Raw genomic sequence first — 14,106 nt, 5'->3', positions numbered from 1 at the left:
AATTTAATTAATTTATCTAACATCCAGAGCTTAAAATACGTACGTAATGGAAGCCCTGTGATGTCTTTGTGCTTCGAAATGGGATTAAACATCAGACATTGCCCTTTGGATGTATGCATAATACATAAGGTGTATAACATTTATTGAGATTTTCGTGTAAAGACATTAATCTACAAAAAACACAATTAATGGGATTCACTGTGTTCTTTTTATTGCAAAGCAGTATTTGCCACGGAGGAATAATTATTTGCACAAGGAGTTCATCTACAAGCTGTTTCTAATAAATGCACATGTTTTTGAAAACAAACTCTAAGTGACTGACAAGGAAACTCAGTGTTCAGGCTGAGGAAGGTTTAACTGCAGCTCAGGGCAAAATGAGCTGAACAAGAGAAAGCTCTCAGACTTAATTGCGGTCCACAGTCAGCACGAAACCTTAATGCTTTGCTGTCTATCAGCTTTCTCGGACTCATTAAGACCAGGAGAAAAAATCCATTTACAGCTAATCAAGCAGCAAAGTGCCGGTTTTACTGACACTTGCGATGCTGAAAATGTAAGTTTATAGACAAAGTGCCTCCTATTACTCTTAAAAGCTAAACAGAATTATTTGACTCAAAACTCACATCAGCGAGTTTTCTGCTGGTTAATTCAGTGGCATACTGACCTGCCACCCATTAGCAAACTTTTATTCCCTCAGCATCACACATCAGGACTTAGTGATAAGAACAGCGAACACTTTTTTTTTTTTTTTAACCTGAGACAAAAGATAACTGCCAGCCCAGCTGGACGGATTAAACGGCAGTGGAGCCTGACTGGTTGAATCCAGAGAGAAGAAAGATCCTCTAGTAAAGATGTTCCAGAGTTCTGTGATTTGATGAGGAGGAGGAGGAGGAGGGGGAGGAGGAGGAGGAGGGTGGGGCATTAACAGGCGTAAATGACAGGAAAGGGGTGAAACAAGAGGCTGGGAGAAGATGAAAGGAGAAGTAATTGGAAAAAAGTTGAGGGAAGAAACAGAAAAATCTTGTCAGGATGTTGAAAATGTGGGGGAAAAAAAATAATAAAAAAAGAGTAATAACCAAGATGGAAATAATAGAGGAGAGATGTAATTACCTAGAAAGGGAGGTGTGTTTCAGAGGGTGATGGACGACTGAGAGGGAGACAAACAGGAAGAGAGGAATAAAAGAAGCTTTTATAAATAATGGAGGACATTCACCCTCGAATCTTCAGGAGGGGAGAAGAGTAAAGAAGTTGTGAAAGACATGAGGGGGTTGTGAACAGCGTGGGAGGGCTTTTTTCAGTTTTTTTTTAAATAAGTAAATACAGTTAAGTCAAGGTGGATTAGTAGAGGCTTCAACTTGGCAATAACAAACCAATTCCTTCAAAATAAAACCCTCCTCACCGTATTTATTGATGAGCAGAGCCAGATGCTCTCGGTAGTAGGAGCTGACGTAGAGCAGCAGCGCCGGACTCTGGTTTGTCCTGAAGCTCAGGGAGACGTTCTCTCCTCTCAGGGTCATGTCAGTGTGGATGGAGGACGGCCGAGCGCTGCTGTTCCTGATGAGCTCGTATGGCTCTTTGAAGGTGTAGCTGACAGATGTGCCTGACCTGAAGCTGGCTGACACCTCTGGAGTGGGAGACAGACAGCCACCGAGAGGCTCATTAGAAATAGATGTTTAGAAATAGAGGAGGACCATTTGTCAACCCATGAATGTATTTAAACCCTTTACTTAGCATGAAAACGCTTTGTGGAAAACAAGTGATGATTTGTTTCTCTCTCTTTTTTCTTTTTCTTTTTTTTTTTTTTTTTACAGGAAGTTGAGCCAGAGGACTTCCCCCCCCCCCCCATATATTCAATCACTGAAAAGAAAACAGTGAAGACATTTTACCGAATACAGAGATGGAAAACATGCCAATTAAGTCGTCTAATCACGTACACTACCTGAGTAAAATCCATGTCCTTAAATATTATAATTTAAGTGACAATACAATTTATTTAAGCAGAGTGCTAAAGTAATAATAATAATAATGATGATAAATTATTGTAATATGTTCTATTCTTCTTAATATTTTTAGAAAACACTGGACGGGATCCATTTTTCATCATGTTTATAATATTTAGGTACTTTGCCTGTGTATGTAGACAACTCTCTTTCATTTACACTTAGGGGCAATTTAGAGTCACCAGTTAACTAACATGTCTTTGGACTTTGGGGAAAACTGGAGTATCCCAACGATACACATATGGAGAGCATGCAAACACCACACAGAGAGGCTGCGGCCAGCCAGGGATGCGAACCCACAACCTTCTAGCTGTGAGGCGGCAGCGCTTACCACTCCACCACAATGTGCTGCCTCTAACTTTGTTTTCTTGTTTCAGTGGCGATGTGCTCCACAATGTGTTATGGTGTAGAGGTGCTGTTGATGCCTCCCGTGAAGTCGGACACAACAACACTGAGCCCCAGTTCAGAGATATTTGCTTCTATAAGTCTCGGAGTGAGGCTCGTTCTTCTAACCACTCAGAAAATTTCTGGAGTTTTGCAGCTTCCAATTTATTGTAATTTGATAATGACTGAAGATAAAGGAGGTCAGCGGGGAGAAGCTTGCATGATGGAGAGTGGACTGAGCTATAATGTTTAGCAATTAAGAGGTTTGGAAATGTTTGAGGATATCATATCACAGTGGATGTTTGAGCAGTCAGGTGGCTCAGCCAGAAGATGGATGGACATGCTAAATTAGGGTCTAAAGAACTTTTAGCAAAAACATCAGGTGAGTTTTGTTACAATGTGCTCTTATAGTTTAAACATTAGACCCACTTTTTGCAAACTTCTACTATAGTGCATGTCTTATAATTTGATGGGTAATCCAGTTTCAGAAATAGTCCCCAAACTGAATCTTGTCAGAACTAAAATGCTGAGGGTCAGCAGCAAAGTCTTTTTCCACAGGTTTTCATTTAGTTCTTGTAAAGCAGAATCATTGACTGCTTCCATGCATAAGCACCATTTGTTTCACACTGCAGCGTCTCTTTTGCTTTTTCCTTCAGCAGAAAAGTTGTTCGATGTCACCAGGAAGAGAATAATTGCTTCCCTGGCAGAGAACAAATCATATATCTTCACTAACTTTCCACTTTGTTGTTTTAGCTCAATAAGGTATTTAAAGCATAAACTCTGCACATCCTGTTAATTAGATCGGAACACAAACCTTTATACTAATTACAGAAAGCAGAACTTATTAAACATCTATTTTCATACACTATTTCACAATAGTGTCGTTTGAAATCAAGCCGATTTAACTTTTTGTGCTTCAACCTGCAGAAACATAGATACAGAAAGCAGCAGCAGATACTGATGGAAGTTCTTGGAAAAAGGCAAAGAGTTCCTCCTACAACTGCTGCTCTCACCTAAGTTGTTGAACCCCGATATAAAGTTCAGTGTGACGACGCATTGTTAATGCAGTGAACTTAACATCAGACAAGTGTTTTAAACAGACCTACGCACATCAAACAAATGCTAATTGCATGAAGCCTCTGATGTTACATGGTAGATAAGTACTTCCTGATTAGTGTTAAGTGTAGTGTAAAATTTACTGAAATGATCCTTAATCAGAATGTTTTTTTTTTGCTGCGGTTTAGAGGGTTATCATATTTGCATTTTCAGTCTTTTATACTTTTAAAAGACTGAAAATGAATATCATATAGAAAGAACTGCCCATATGCAATAAATACACAGCTTTTTATGGAGACCCAGACGTTCAGGGTTGTTCTGCAGAAATAAGGTCAATTAACTGCATTCTTGTTATAAAGGAGACGAATAACATCAAAGTGTCTTTCACCTTGTCTGGTGAGACATTTAATCTAAAGCAGACAGAGGAGGATAGAAGTATAAAGTGACACTATACAACAAGTGGGTAGACAAGTGTTGACAGACGGGTCAAAGCGAGAGGCGCCGTCAGTGATGTCTGAGCTACAGCACACAGAGAAACACATTTCCAATTTAAAGAGTGTGGGAAGTCTGTCACTCCACCAACCCCGAGCCACAAAGCCACCTCCGTGTGCACCAGGTGTACCTGTTTGGCAGAAAACTCCAGTGTACGCTGCCAGGCCACAGTCACAGTGAAAGCCGCTGGATCTCTCCACACAGCGGCCCTGGTTTTGGCAGAGGGAGCCGTAGCTGCTGCAGTGACCCGGGCAGCCGGGCTGAACCCCAGGTGTGATCTTTGCCCTCTCCTCCAGGTCCAAGGTGATGCCGTTTAGCTGCAGAGAACGAATGCAGCCCCGAAAGCCCTTCTGCCTGGATGCAGTGCCCCCTGAAATCATAAAAGTAGTGCAGAGTTTTTAAACTTTTTGTGCAGAGATGGAAAATTCTTCAAACTTCCTGTCTAGCATCTCATTTGCTGGTTGTCGTATTTTTTCAAAATGATGTTCACATTTATATAGACACGAACACTGAGCTATCCTATGTGATGGCACAACAAAACTTGAAAACCTGACTGCTATTCTGCAAAGGTCGCGGATTGAAACCTTTTATCCTCCTCAGTGTTCAGACACGTTTGCACTTTACGCCAAGCGCTCAAAGCCGACGTCCTATCTTCTAACAGTAACTGCAGCTTTTCGCAGCAATAAAACACAGAACTCTGGAGCTTTTGTCAGACTTAACAACTGTAAATTATAAAAAAATGTGGATTAAACACAAAAAGAGCAAACACAGATGTGAAAATAACCTCAAAAGTTGAAATAAAATAAGAGCGAAGAGAACCTCAACCTAATTAATATGGACTCAAAACCCAGTCTATTAATATGAATATTGTAACATATTCTTGAATGGTGTGCGAACAAGAAAAACTGTCTTGTGACAGTGGCATAATAAACAATCATACTGGGAGTTTGCAATATGGGACAGGTAGTAATGTTTGGAGTCCTAACTGAAATAAATCCTAGATCACTAGGATTTAAAATCCTAGTGATTTGGCTCAGTAGTTGGCTCAGTAGGCTGTGCCCGACTTTCGTTGTGGTTCCCATAAAAGACGAACAGCGTACAAGGTTTAGGTTAAGTTTAGTAAAAGGTGATGGTTTGAATAATGACTTGCCAAATCATAAAAGTGCTTTGGGTTTTAACTGGTTAACAAACTGCCGTCTCACTGTTACAGCATCAAATCCAACAAGGATGACAGTCACTCCACAAGAATCACCTCTGTGATGGGGAAAAAAAAAATCATTTATACAAATCACACAGGAAAGATTTGAGGGGCGAAGATGAAAGAACAGATCAAAGAATCCAAATGCAGATGACCTCCGTCCAAAGGTGCCTGGCTATCAGCGAGAGCTTCGAGATCAGTGAGAATTTCTACCTCAGCCCTAACAAGGCAATTACAATCCATTAACACAGGATCAGACTGTGAGAGCACAGTCTGTACTGAGGCGCACAGCATGAATCCACAGCAGAGTGAATGGAAAAACAATTAGTGAACTGGAGATCAAAGCAACCTGTGGGCTCACAAGCCAAAGTGTAGAGAGACAGAACGGACGTGGAACTGGACTTGGAGAGAACTTCAACAATGGTTTTAACAATACAGCTGCTATAGCACAGGCTGAGATAACTAAACTACCTATTGGATGTACTGTAGTTTAAAAAAATGTAGATTCATGCCTGGTCAGAAAATTAAAAAACTTTGATTTGAAATGCTCTGTGTTGTTCTGCAGTGCACGATGAAGTTAGTAATTCTAATGATTTTGCTGACTTAACTTCCTGCCCCATAATTAGGCCACTTTTTCAAATTTCCAATAGGAAAGCTGCAGGATGTGATAAGAGCAGCTTTTCATTCAGACTAAACAGAAATGTAGTGTTGATGGCACCACCGATCCCGTGATGTGGAACACACATTTAGGAACACACCAGCTAATACATGCGCAAATGCAGCACCAAGGAGTTTATTTTTTTCCAAACCTGGTGATGCAATTAATAATATCCACACGCAGCAGTTTTAAGTGGGAGATTGTTGAAGTTATTGCAAGCAGCATTTGATATTTGCATGCTACAAATATAAGGCAATAAAGAAACAGCAAAAGCTTTCCTATGACTTATGAACAGGGGTTATTGATTGAGACAACCTAATTCCTTGGACCAGGAATAATTAATTAAGACTCACAAATAAACAGTTTGTGGAAGTATGGCTTATGAGTTCAGAAGAAGAAGGCACGACTGTGCTTTGTAATTAAGTAGACTGAATAAATGAGCTATATTACAGTTTAAAAAGAGGGAGATTTCTAGGCCACAGTGCACACAGTGATTTGCATTCCAATATTTCTTCTCTGACTTTGCCAGTGGCAGGATTATTATAGCCCATTAATAAGCTCATTGTAATCATACAGTTTGTACAACAATGTTGTGGGTTACGAGAGCAGCTGATATTAATGTTTAAACATTTTAACATTTCAAGGACACAGCTGACGTTTAACAGAAAATAAACTTGTTACACTTTCGTCGATTCAGTAACAAGGGTGGAATTCTTCATAGCTGCACACGGAATGAAATAGCTTTTAATTCATGCATCAATTTTCCAAGCACAACTTTGAAATAATGGCGGCGCATTTCCAGCCAAACGTATAAATGCCTCAGTATTCCAGTGCATTCTACTGATAATGCAGAGCTAAACATATACAGGCTTAGGCAGATAGTGGTGACCTGCCGGCTATTCAGAGAGGATTATTGGCTAAACACATTCAGCAAATCAATATTCCCCTCGATTTCGCTGCTTCTGCTTCTGCTGCTGCTGCTGCTGCTGCTGCTGCTTTCATCCAATCTCACCAGTGTTTATTGGTTTGTTTTCCTCCTACAGTATGTTTACAGATGTGAAGCGACATATTTAAATGCTGATGAAATCTCATGAGCGATGGATTTTTTTCTTAGTCCATCTCCTGCAGTTTTACAGACAGAGAATTAAAGTTTATATAATTGAACTGATGAAATTGTAAAGCACGTGGACTAATAATGAAGTTTGTATTAGAGATTCTCTGCGTGCTAATCCTTAACTACTACGTGACTGACTAATGAATAACGTCCATATTCAGAGTCGTTCACTCGTTATTTAAACTGCACACCTCCATGTGAGAAATTACATCACATACACTGCTCCCTGATGCATCTCTCATTTATTAAATGCGATTATTGTTCAGTGGTCAGAAGCTGTCGACTCAGCACTTTCATATCCAATAGTGCTGCGTAGCTAGTGGCGTGTGGCCAGCAGCAGTTTAGATCTTTGATTGCTTTCTCTCTTATTGTACACTTTGTACCACAGGGCTGTTTATGGAAGTCAGGTTTGCCATTGTCTTCATTCACAGTCTTATGGTGTCTAAAGACATACAGAAACTCTGGCTTGTGCAGACTTGGCGTCTTTCATATCCGATAGTGCTTAGCAGACAACAGCATTTTAACAATAGAAGATTAGCATATGTGGAAAAGAGAGAATATATTTAGCAATTCTCTTAGGATTCAAATCCAGATGGGAATGTACGGCACTCTGGGGTGGGAGAGTGTCATCCTCCATCTCTAGCAGCACTTAATGGAAATTGGTAAATAGCAGTTTAGGATGTACGAAAGAGCGACAGAGCTGAGGAATCTGGGAAAAGAGGGAAAAAAAAAAAGACTCGCCACAGCGGATCATTGATTTGGCACAGTTTTTACACCGGGTTCCCTTCCTGACCCAATCTTCCCCAGTTTTTACCGGGCTTGGGACCAGCACTGCACGGCTTGGGAGTGGGGTGGGCTGTTGGGGTTTGAGTGTCTTACCCAGGGACACTTTGACATGTGGTCGGGAAGTGCGGGGCACAAACCGCCGACCCTATGGTCGGTATCCACTCCACTGAGCTACTGCTGCCCATCAATTTGAACAACTTACTCTATAGTAAATATAAGATTACTGAATGCAGACGGCTCCTCTGTGAAAAAGCCATGAGTGACAAGACACAGCACTGTACTTGTCTCTGTTTCTGCTTTAACTTCCCACTATGCCTTAATTTATGATACAAAGAGTTTTCCTGGGGAAAAGAATCAATTCTGTGATCACGCAGCCGCCTTCCGGAGAGACAAAAACACTGGCTTACTGCTTCTCTCAGGAGCAAAAAAAAAAGATAAAAGATAGGGTTAAACTTGTAAGGGAGAGAGAGAAAAGAGAGAAGATTTGCAGTAAGAAAGGCCCTTGAACCAAACAGCACAGAGTCAATGGAGACAAAAACTTAGACACAGAAAACCTATGATGTGTAAAATTATCTGGGGGTCTTTTTGAACTCATCCCCTCAAAGAAATCAAGTTAACAACAACAACAAAAATGTCTGAGGATTTCCCCCGGTGCTCGACAGCCCTAAGGCCAGTTAGTTGTTCTGAACACACTCCTCACCGATGAACAGCTGGCTGTTGAGCTGCAGGTGGAAGTGTCCGTCAGCGGGAGCCTCCTGTGTGGCAGCAGGAAGATCATCCAGTCGAAGCGACGCCTCCTTGATGTTACGCTCGGCTCGGACTCTGTGCCAACGATTGCCATTAAGTGGGACACTCGACTCCACGCGAACCTCCAGCGGCCCATTACCCACATCGAAGGAGAAAACCACCTGAGTGGAGGCTGATAGATGCAGGAAGAAGAGATGGAAGTGATAAAGAAGGGAGGAAAACAATGAGGTGGATGGTGATTGATGGAGAGAAAAAGAGGCCATAGGGAAGTATTGGGATGGGGTTGAAGCTTTACAAATACAAAATGTAATGGCATCCACATGAAGCTCTAATTATGATGACACCTGCTTTTGTTGGGGCCGAACGCTCGATCATTGCTGCTATTAAAGACCCAATTTAGTTTTCATTCATCACCTCGTATGGACACACAGACAAACATTGTCCATGAATTTGTGCAAACAGTGCACATTCATTCATTTATTCATTCATTACATTTTATTTGTCGGAATAAATGGGACATTGCTAAAGCCTCATTTTGTGGCTTTGTTTGTGGAAAATTGTGCATATTCACATAAATGTCCTGCCAGGTGCAGATGGATGAATCTTCATTAACAGAAAAGCTGCACATTCCAAACAGGTCCATCCAAGGGCTGCCAGTGGCACAAATGGGAATATGGACCATGGCTTTAACAAGCAGGCAGGATGGACTCAAATGTGTGGAGGCTAAACAAGCAGAACAGGGGAAAGCAGGATTCTCTGGAAGGAAGTTTAATTACTATCTCGCACAGCAGCTAACACTAAAGCCAGCTTCTAACTACGCAGCCTGGAAACGGTTCTCGCAACAACCAAAAAAAAAAAAACAGTCTGGCCTGAAATTATATGCCTATTATCTTTCTGCAGGTGCAGGTTGCTGGGCCCTTAGCCAAGTTAAATAGAACATCCACTCAAGTACTGTGCTGATACAGTTCTGAGGTACTTGAGCATTTTATACTACTTTATATCCCACGACATGATTGAGGAAAATAATGAGTTTACAGTAGCATACAGAAAATAAAGCTATTGAATTGAAGCCAAACAGTGCTTGTGGGTTTGCGAGGGTCAGATACAGTAAATAAAGAATGACTTTTAAAAATTCAGGTTCAGATTCAGGAGATAATTCTGTAGGTACAGATATGTAGTTTCATCCCTATAAGTCCCTCTTAAGTTTAAAGTACTAAATCTGAGTACGCAGACCACCTACCTGATATTTTTGCCATTTGTGAGTCTGTTTGTGGTCATTTTACAGTTGTTTTTCCACATTTTTCATCTGTTTTTGGTCATTTTGTGCCTCTTAAGGTTAGTTTCACACATCTGCTTCTATGAATTTAGTTTATTTTAAATAAGCTCAGATCAGCCCTTGGCCTGTGACTGGTGGGCTCGTTCAGTAATCCATCCACGCTTTCACCACTGCCCTCAGGAAAATTTCCCTGCGAGCGTGAGCATCAGATTCAGGACCACGGCCAGCACCTTGTCCCTGATGGTTCAGCACTATGGACAGCACCCAAGTACTATTCTGCTCTGCTGTCTTTGTCTCTTTTTCCCAACAGCAAAAGATTTAAGATAGTGCATGTGGAGAAAATCATCATCCTTCATGTCGTTGCAGATAAAAGATGAAACAATATCCCAGCATCTAGCAGTAACATAATATAGAAGTAGTTCTCAGGCCCAGCCACAGTCTTACAAAATGATCTGAGGCTGTGGGAATCTAAGCAACAGTATTCAGAGCCTGCACAACCACACTCACAGTGATTTCCCTGAGGAGGGAGCCTGTTGGTGCAGCAGTATCCCTCTATTAGATTCCGTGTGGGTCCTCTAAATTTCCTTTCCTAAACAACTTCCTTCGAAGTGCAAGCAAACACAAACACAAAAGCGTCCACCTGAACAGCAAACTGAAAAGGTGATATGAGGTGGTAGAGCTTCAAAAGCCAACAATGGATGACTCCAATAACTGTTTCAGGAGGTCTATCGAAATGACACATTATCGCCGCTCATAAATGTGTTCTTCGTGGCATGCTGCATAACTGTCACACACCATATAAGCACAAGGACACCTTGTTGGGTAATACGCTCATAATTCAAATGACACAATTTACACTATGCTGTAAACATACAACTCACACCCGCCACATTTCCAGGGCAGCCATAAAGTAAATAAGACCCTGCTTGTTATTACTGCCATAAGCTAAATGACACACTAAGGCGCGTGCAAGTGTGCGCATTACACAGGAGACAAGAATTAATGGAGGGTCAAGGCCCTGAGAGGTCATAAAACAACTGTAAAATTAAAAACAAGGTCACCTAAAAAAAAATGCCTGCAGTAATTATGAATTCGTTTTATGAGTTAATGTTGTTCACATTTTATTGGTTGCGTGGCTAATGCAACACTGTCCCATGTGGGTCGGAATATGGTATCCACGGAGGCGTATGACTGCGGTGCATTCAGCTGAATGTGTGGGGGGTGGAAAATGAATGTGAAGACGGCAAACAAAGCATCTTAAAGCAGCAGAAAACACAGCAAAGCTTTAAAGTGTAGTGGTTTGGCAAACGCATCGGAAAATTGAACAATACATTTAGTCGCAGCATTTTAAGTGTGATCCACCTAACAAATGAAGGACTGCGTGACGCTCAAATTGTCTTAAGGGGGAGTAGCAGAGAGCATATGATAACATATGTACAATAAAAGGGGGGGGGGGGGGGAAGGATTTAGCAGCAGTCTCCATTTTGTCTCAGCATGAAAACAAAGCTCCCCTCATCCCACCCAAACACATGAGATATCAATACAAGGCCAGGGTGTCTTCTATTGAGCACATCAGGACTTAGTAAGGTGGTGCGGTCCTGAGTGTGGTGCTTGCATTTTGAGACAAGCGAAGATACTAAACATGTCTATTTAAAGATAAAAATTGCAAATTATGTTCAGTATTTCAATATTTAAAAAATTCTGAAGATATATTGTGGATATGAGTGGAAGGCAAAACTGCAAAATCCAAACTAAAACTACATTTAATAGTCATTTTTCATTCATCCTACTTTGTTTAGGCAACTTATACTGTGGCTGTGTGTTGCCAGTGATTTCTGGTGATGTCTCAACTTAACCGAATAAGGCAAATGAGAGGCTAAACATCTTCCTCAAGCAAGTGCAGTAGACGTTAAGTAGCAACTTGAAGAACTTGGCGTGTCAAACATGACAGGATCAGTGTTCTGGTGTCCATATTATTTGCAGGTCCAGTAAACCAGTTTGGGTTTGGTTTCTAACATGTTTAGGGCCATTGCATAAAATACTGTAGCTGTTGTCTATCCTGAAATTTGAATGGACTGACTTTACAAAAGGTGTAAATTGATGGGAAATGCCATAATCCATTATTGTGTAGGCTATGTCAAAAAGGCTGCTCTACACACACTAACACACACACACACACACACACACACACACATTCTGTTTAGTTGTCAACCTCTGGTTCCTACTCACAGCTCAATTCAATCCGAATGAAGTCTTTGATGCCCAGGTTTTCTAAGAACACCCCAGAGGAGGCTGTGGTTTTAAACAGGAAGGAAATATCTGCACTCAGTTCTCCGTGGAAAGTGGGAAAGTGGAGGTACGACGTTTCTCTGTCAAAAAATGCAGCGTTCCAGAAGTTCTCTGAGAAACAAAACACATACAAAAAAAAACAACAACTCGTAAACCAAAAGTGTGTGCTGTAAAACCTACTTGGCATTTGTGTAGTATATTAATTTGTACATATTTATTAAATAATTTAAAGAAGGAAAGACAGAACTGTTACTTTGATGTGATCAGAATAAAACACCAAATAATTCATGTTTAATAAAGTTGCCCAAAGTCTCAGCTTTGTAATGCTGCTCACAGCAGTAATAAATACCACTAAATACAAATTTAGGTTTCATATTCCTAAGATGTTTCCCACTTTGAGAACACATTTGCAAAACAACATTAGAATGAATACGCAATAGAATGAAGACAACATCAGTTTAAAGACAAGTATGCATCATTTCAATGACTGCATCACATGCTACAAATAAGGAACACGTCATGAAAGGCATATATTCTATTACCAATGACTTCGCATTGGATAAAAATTTTCTACAGCTAAGGTACAACAGGAAGAAATTTATTTTGGTAAAAGCATCTTAGAAAGAGTTGATCAAACTGTACAAACATCTTTTTATATTTAATTATTTTCAGGGTTCAGTTCCACAGTCTTTTCTGGAATGTCCTGAGCTGTCTGTCTGTGAGGCCACCAGGTGGTTCAGCAATGTCCATGATTCCTGTTGGAATCAAGTGTAACCAAGCAACTGGAGTGTTCAGGAAGACTTACTGTCACCATGACAACGGAGCGGTCCCACCCTGTAGGCGGCCTCTGACCCGGGCCTCCGGATGTCACCCAGCACCAGAGACCTGAGTGGAAGGCTGTCCTTGTGGATCAGCAGGCCTGAGTCTTCAGTCCTGGTAAAGAAAAACACAGTTCCAGAAAGGTCTGTTGTTATGGAGAAGGGAAGAAAAGATTACGTTCGTTTCTTTTAATATTTCTTCATTTTTATCAGTGACTGCGTTTTCACGTTACATCACTCTGTGACATTGTGAGATGTTGTGATGAGATGACGCAAACATTACAGTAGGTGCAACCTCGTGGGGTTCTCTTCATTCCGAAACCAAATTGGAACCATCCTGACACTCACTCAACTTATGTCAATGTTTGGCTTTTCCCAAGTCACCTCCTGTCCATTGACACCCACGCTCAGTTTTATGCACTTTGGACAATCTGCCTGTTAGTCTTGTTGCCGAGAAAAGTTGTGTATAAAAATACATCAGCCGTGGGAAAGACTGATGTGTACAGCACTGAAATATTGAACAGCAGCTCCAGTCTTTAAAAATGGAGGCAGGCTTTGCACTGTTTAGACTGGGAAATGATAGAGGGAACGAAGTGAGGCACGGCACGATTGCTCACAGCATGTTTAATTTATCCCACATGATTTGGTGTTTGCTACACTGCCAACGTTACAAGTTAAGCAGGGACAGCATGCTTCACTCCCTCCAGGAATTCACAATGCTGCGATCGCAAGCATCAAATCAGCCAATCCCTCATGAATTTTGGACGACCAAGTTCAGAAATGGCAAGTTGTAGATATTTGCTAGAATATATACATTTCAACCGAAGATAAAACGTGAGACAAAGCTGGTTAGGATTGGGTCTAAAAAGGAAATTTTGCCAACTAAAATAATCACAATATATGTTTTAGCATCACTTTGCATTAAATAGAATCCTGGCTTTATTTAATCATGACAATAACATTCATGTTTTTAAAGAAAAGCTGCGATAAAACTTTTATTGTTTCCCAGAACACACTGCATCAGGAATAAAATACAAATAAAAGCGTCCCTACCATTCCAAGCGGTCAGCGTCACAGTTGCAATAGTGTTGTGGATCCACGCAGTCGCCCTGCAGGCCACAGGCACATTGCTGGCTCCCTGGTTGCGCTCCGCCCCAGTACAGCTGAAGCTGACCTGAGCCAGGACCACCGAGCCACCAGGTGAACGGAGAGCCCTCTAAAACAACACACACGGGAAATGTTGAGAGTATAAGGCGACAAGCTCTTCTACTACAGTAGAGATTCGCTTCTT

General features: G+C 41.1%; 1 protein-coding gene across 3 annotated transcripts in view; it reads right to left on the bottom strand.

Annotated features, from left to right (window-relative positions):
- LOC137098766 (contactin-associated protein-like 4) overlaps window positions 1-14,106 on the bottom strand; it is an 84,527-nt gene that overhangs the window by 13,296 nt on the left and 57,125 nt on the right. For all 3 annotated transcript variants that reach the window (XM_067475345.1, XM_067475344.1, XM_067475343.1), the window contains exons 14-19: window positions 13,869-14,031; window positions 12,803-12,930; window positions 11,938-12,108; window positions 8,386-8,604; window positions 4,060-4,299; window positions 1,397-1,621 (exon numbers count right to left, since the gene is read on the bottom strand). In XM_067475345.1, coding sequence (XP_067331446.1) covers window positions 1,397-1,621; window positions 4,060-4,299; window positions 8,386-8,604; window positions 11,938-12,108; window positions 12,803-12,930; window positions 13,869-14,031 — 1,146 coding nt within the window. The remainder of the gene's footprint in view (window positions 1-1,396; window positions 1,622-4,059; window positions 4,300-8,385; window positions 8,605-11,937; window positions 12,109-12,802; window positions 12,931-13,868; window positions 14,032-14,106) is intronic.

The sequence above is a fragment of the Channa argus genome, chromosome 14 (genome assembly GCF_033026475.1).
Source record: "Channa argus isolate prfri chromosome 14, Channa argus male v1.0, whole genome shotgun sequence".
NCBI classification, from domain to species: domain Eukaryota; kingdom Metazoa; phylum Chordata; class Actinopteri; order Anabantiformes; family Channidae; genus Channa; species Channa argus.
Note: the sequence above shows the minus strand (reverse complement) of the source record. Positions and strands in the feature narration are given on the sequence as shown.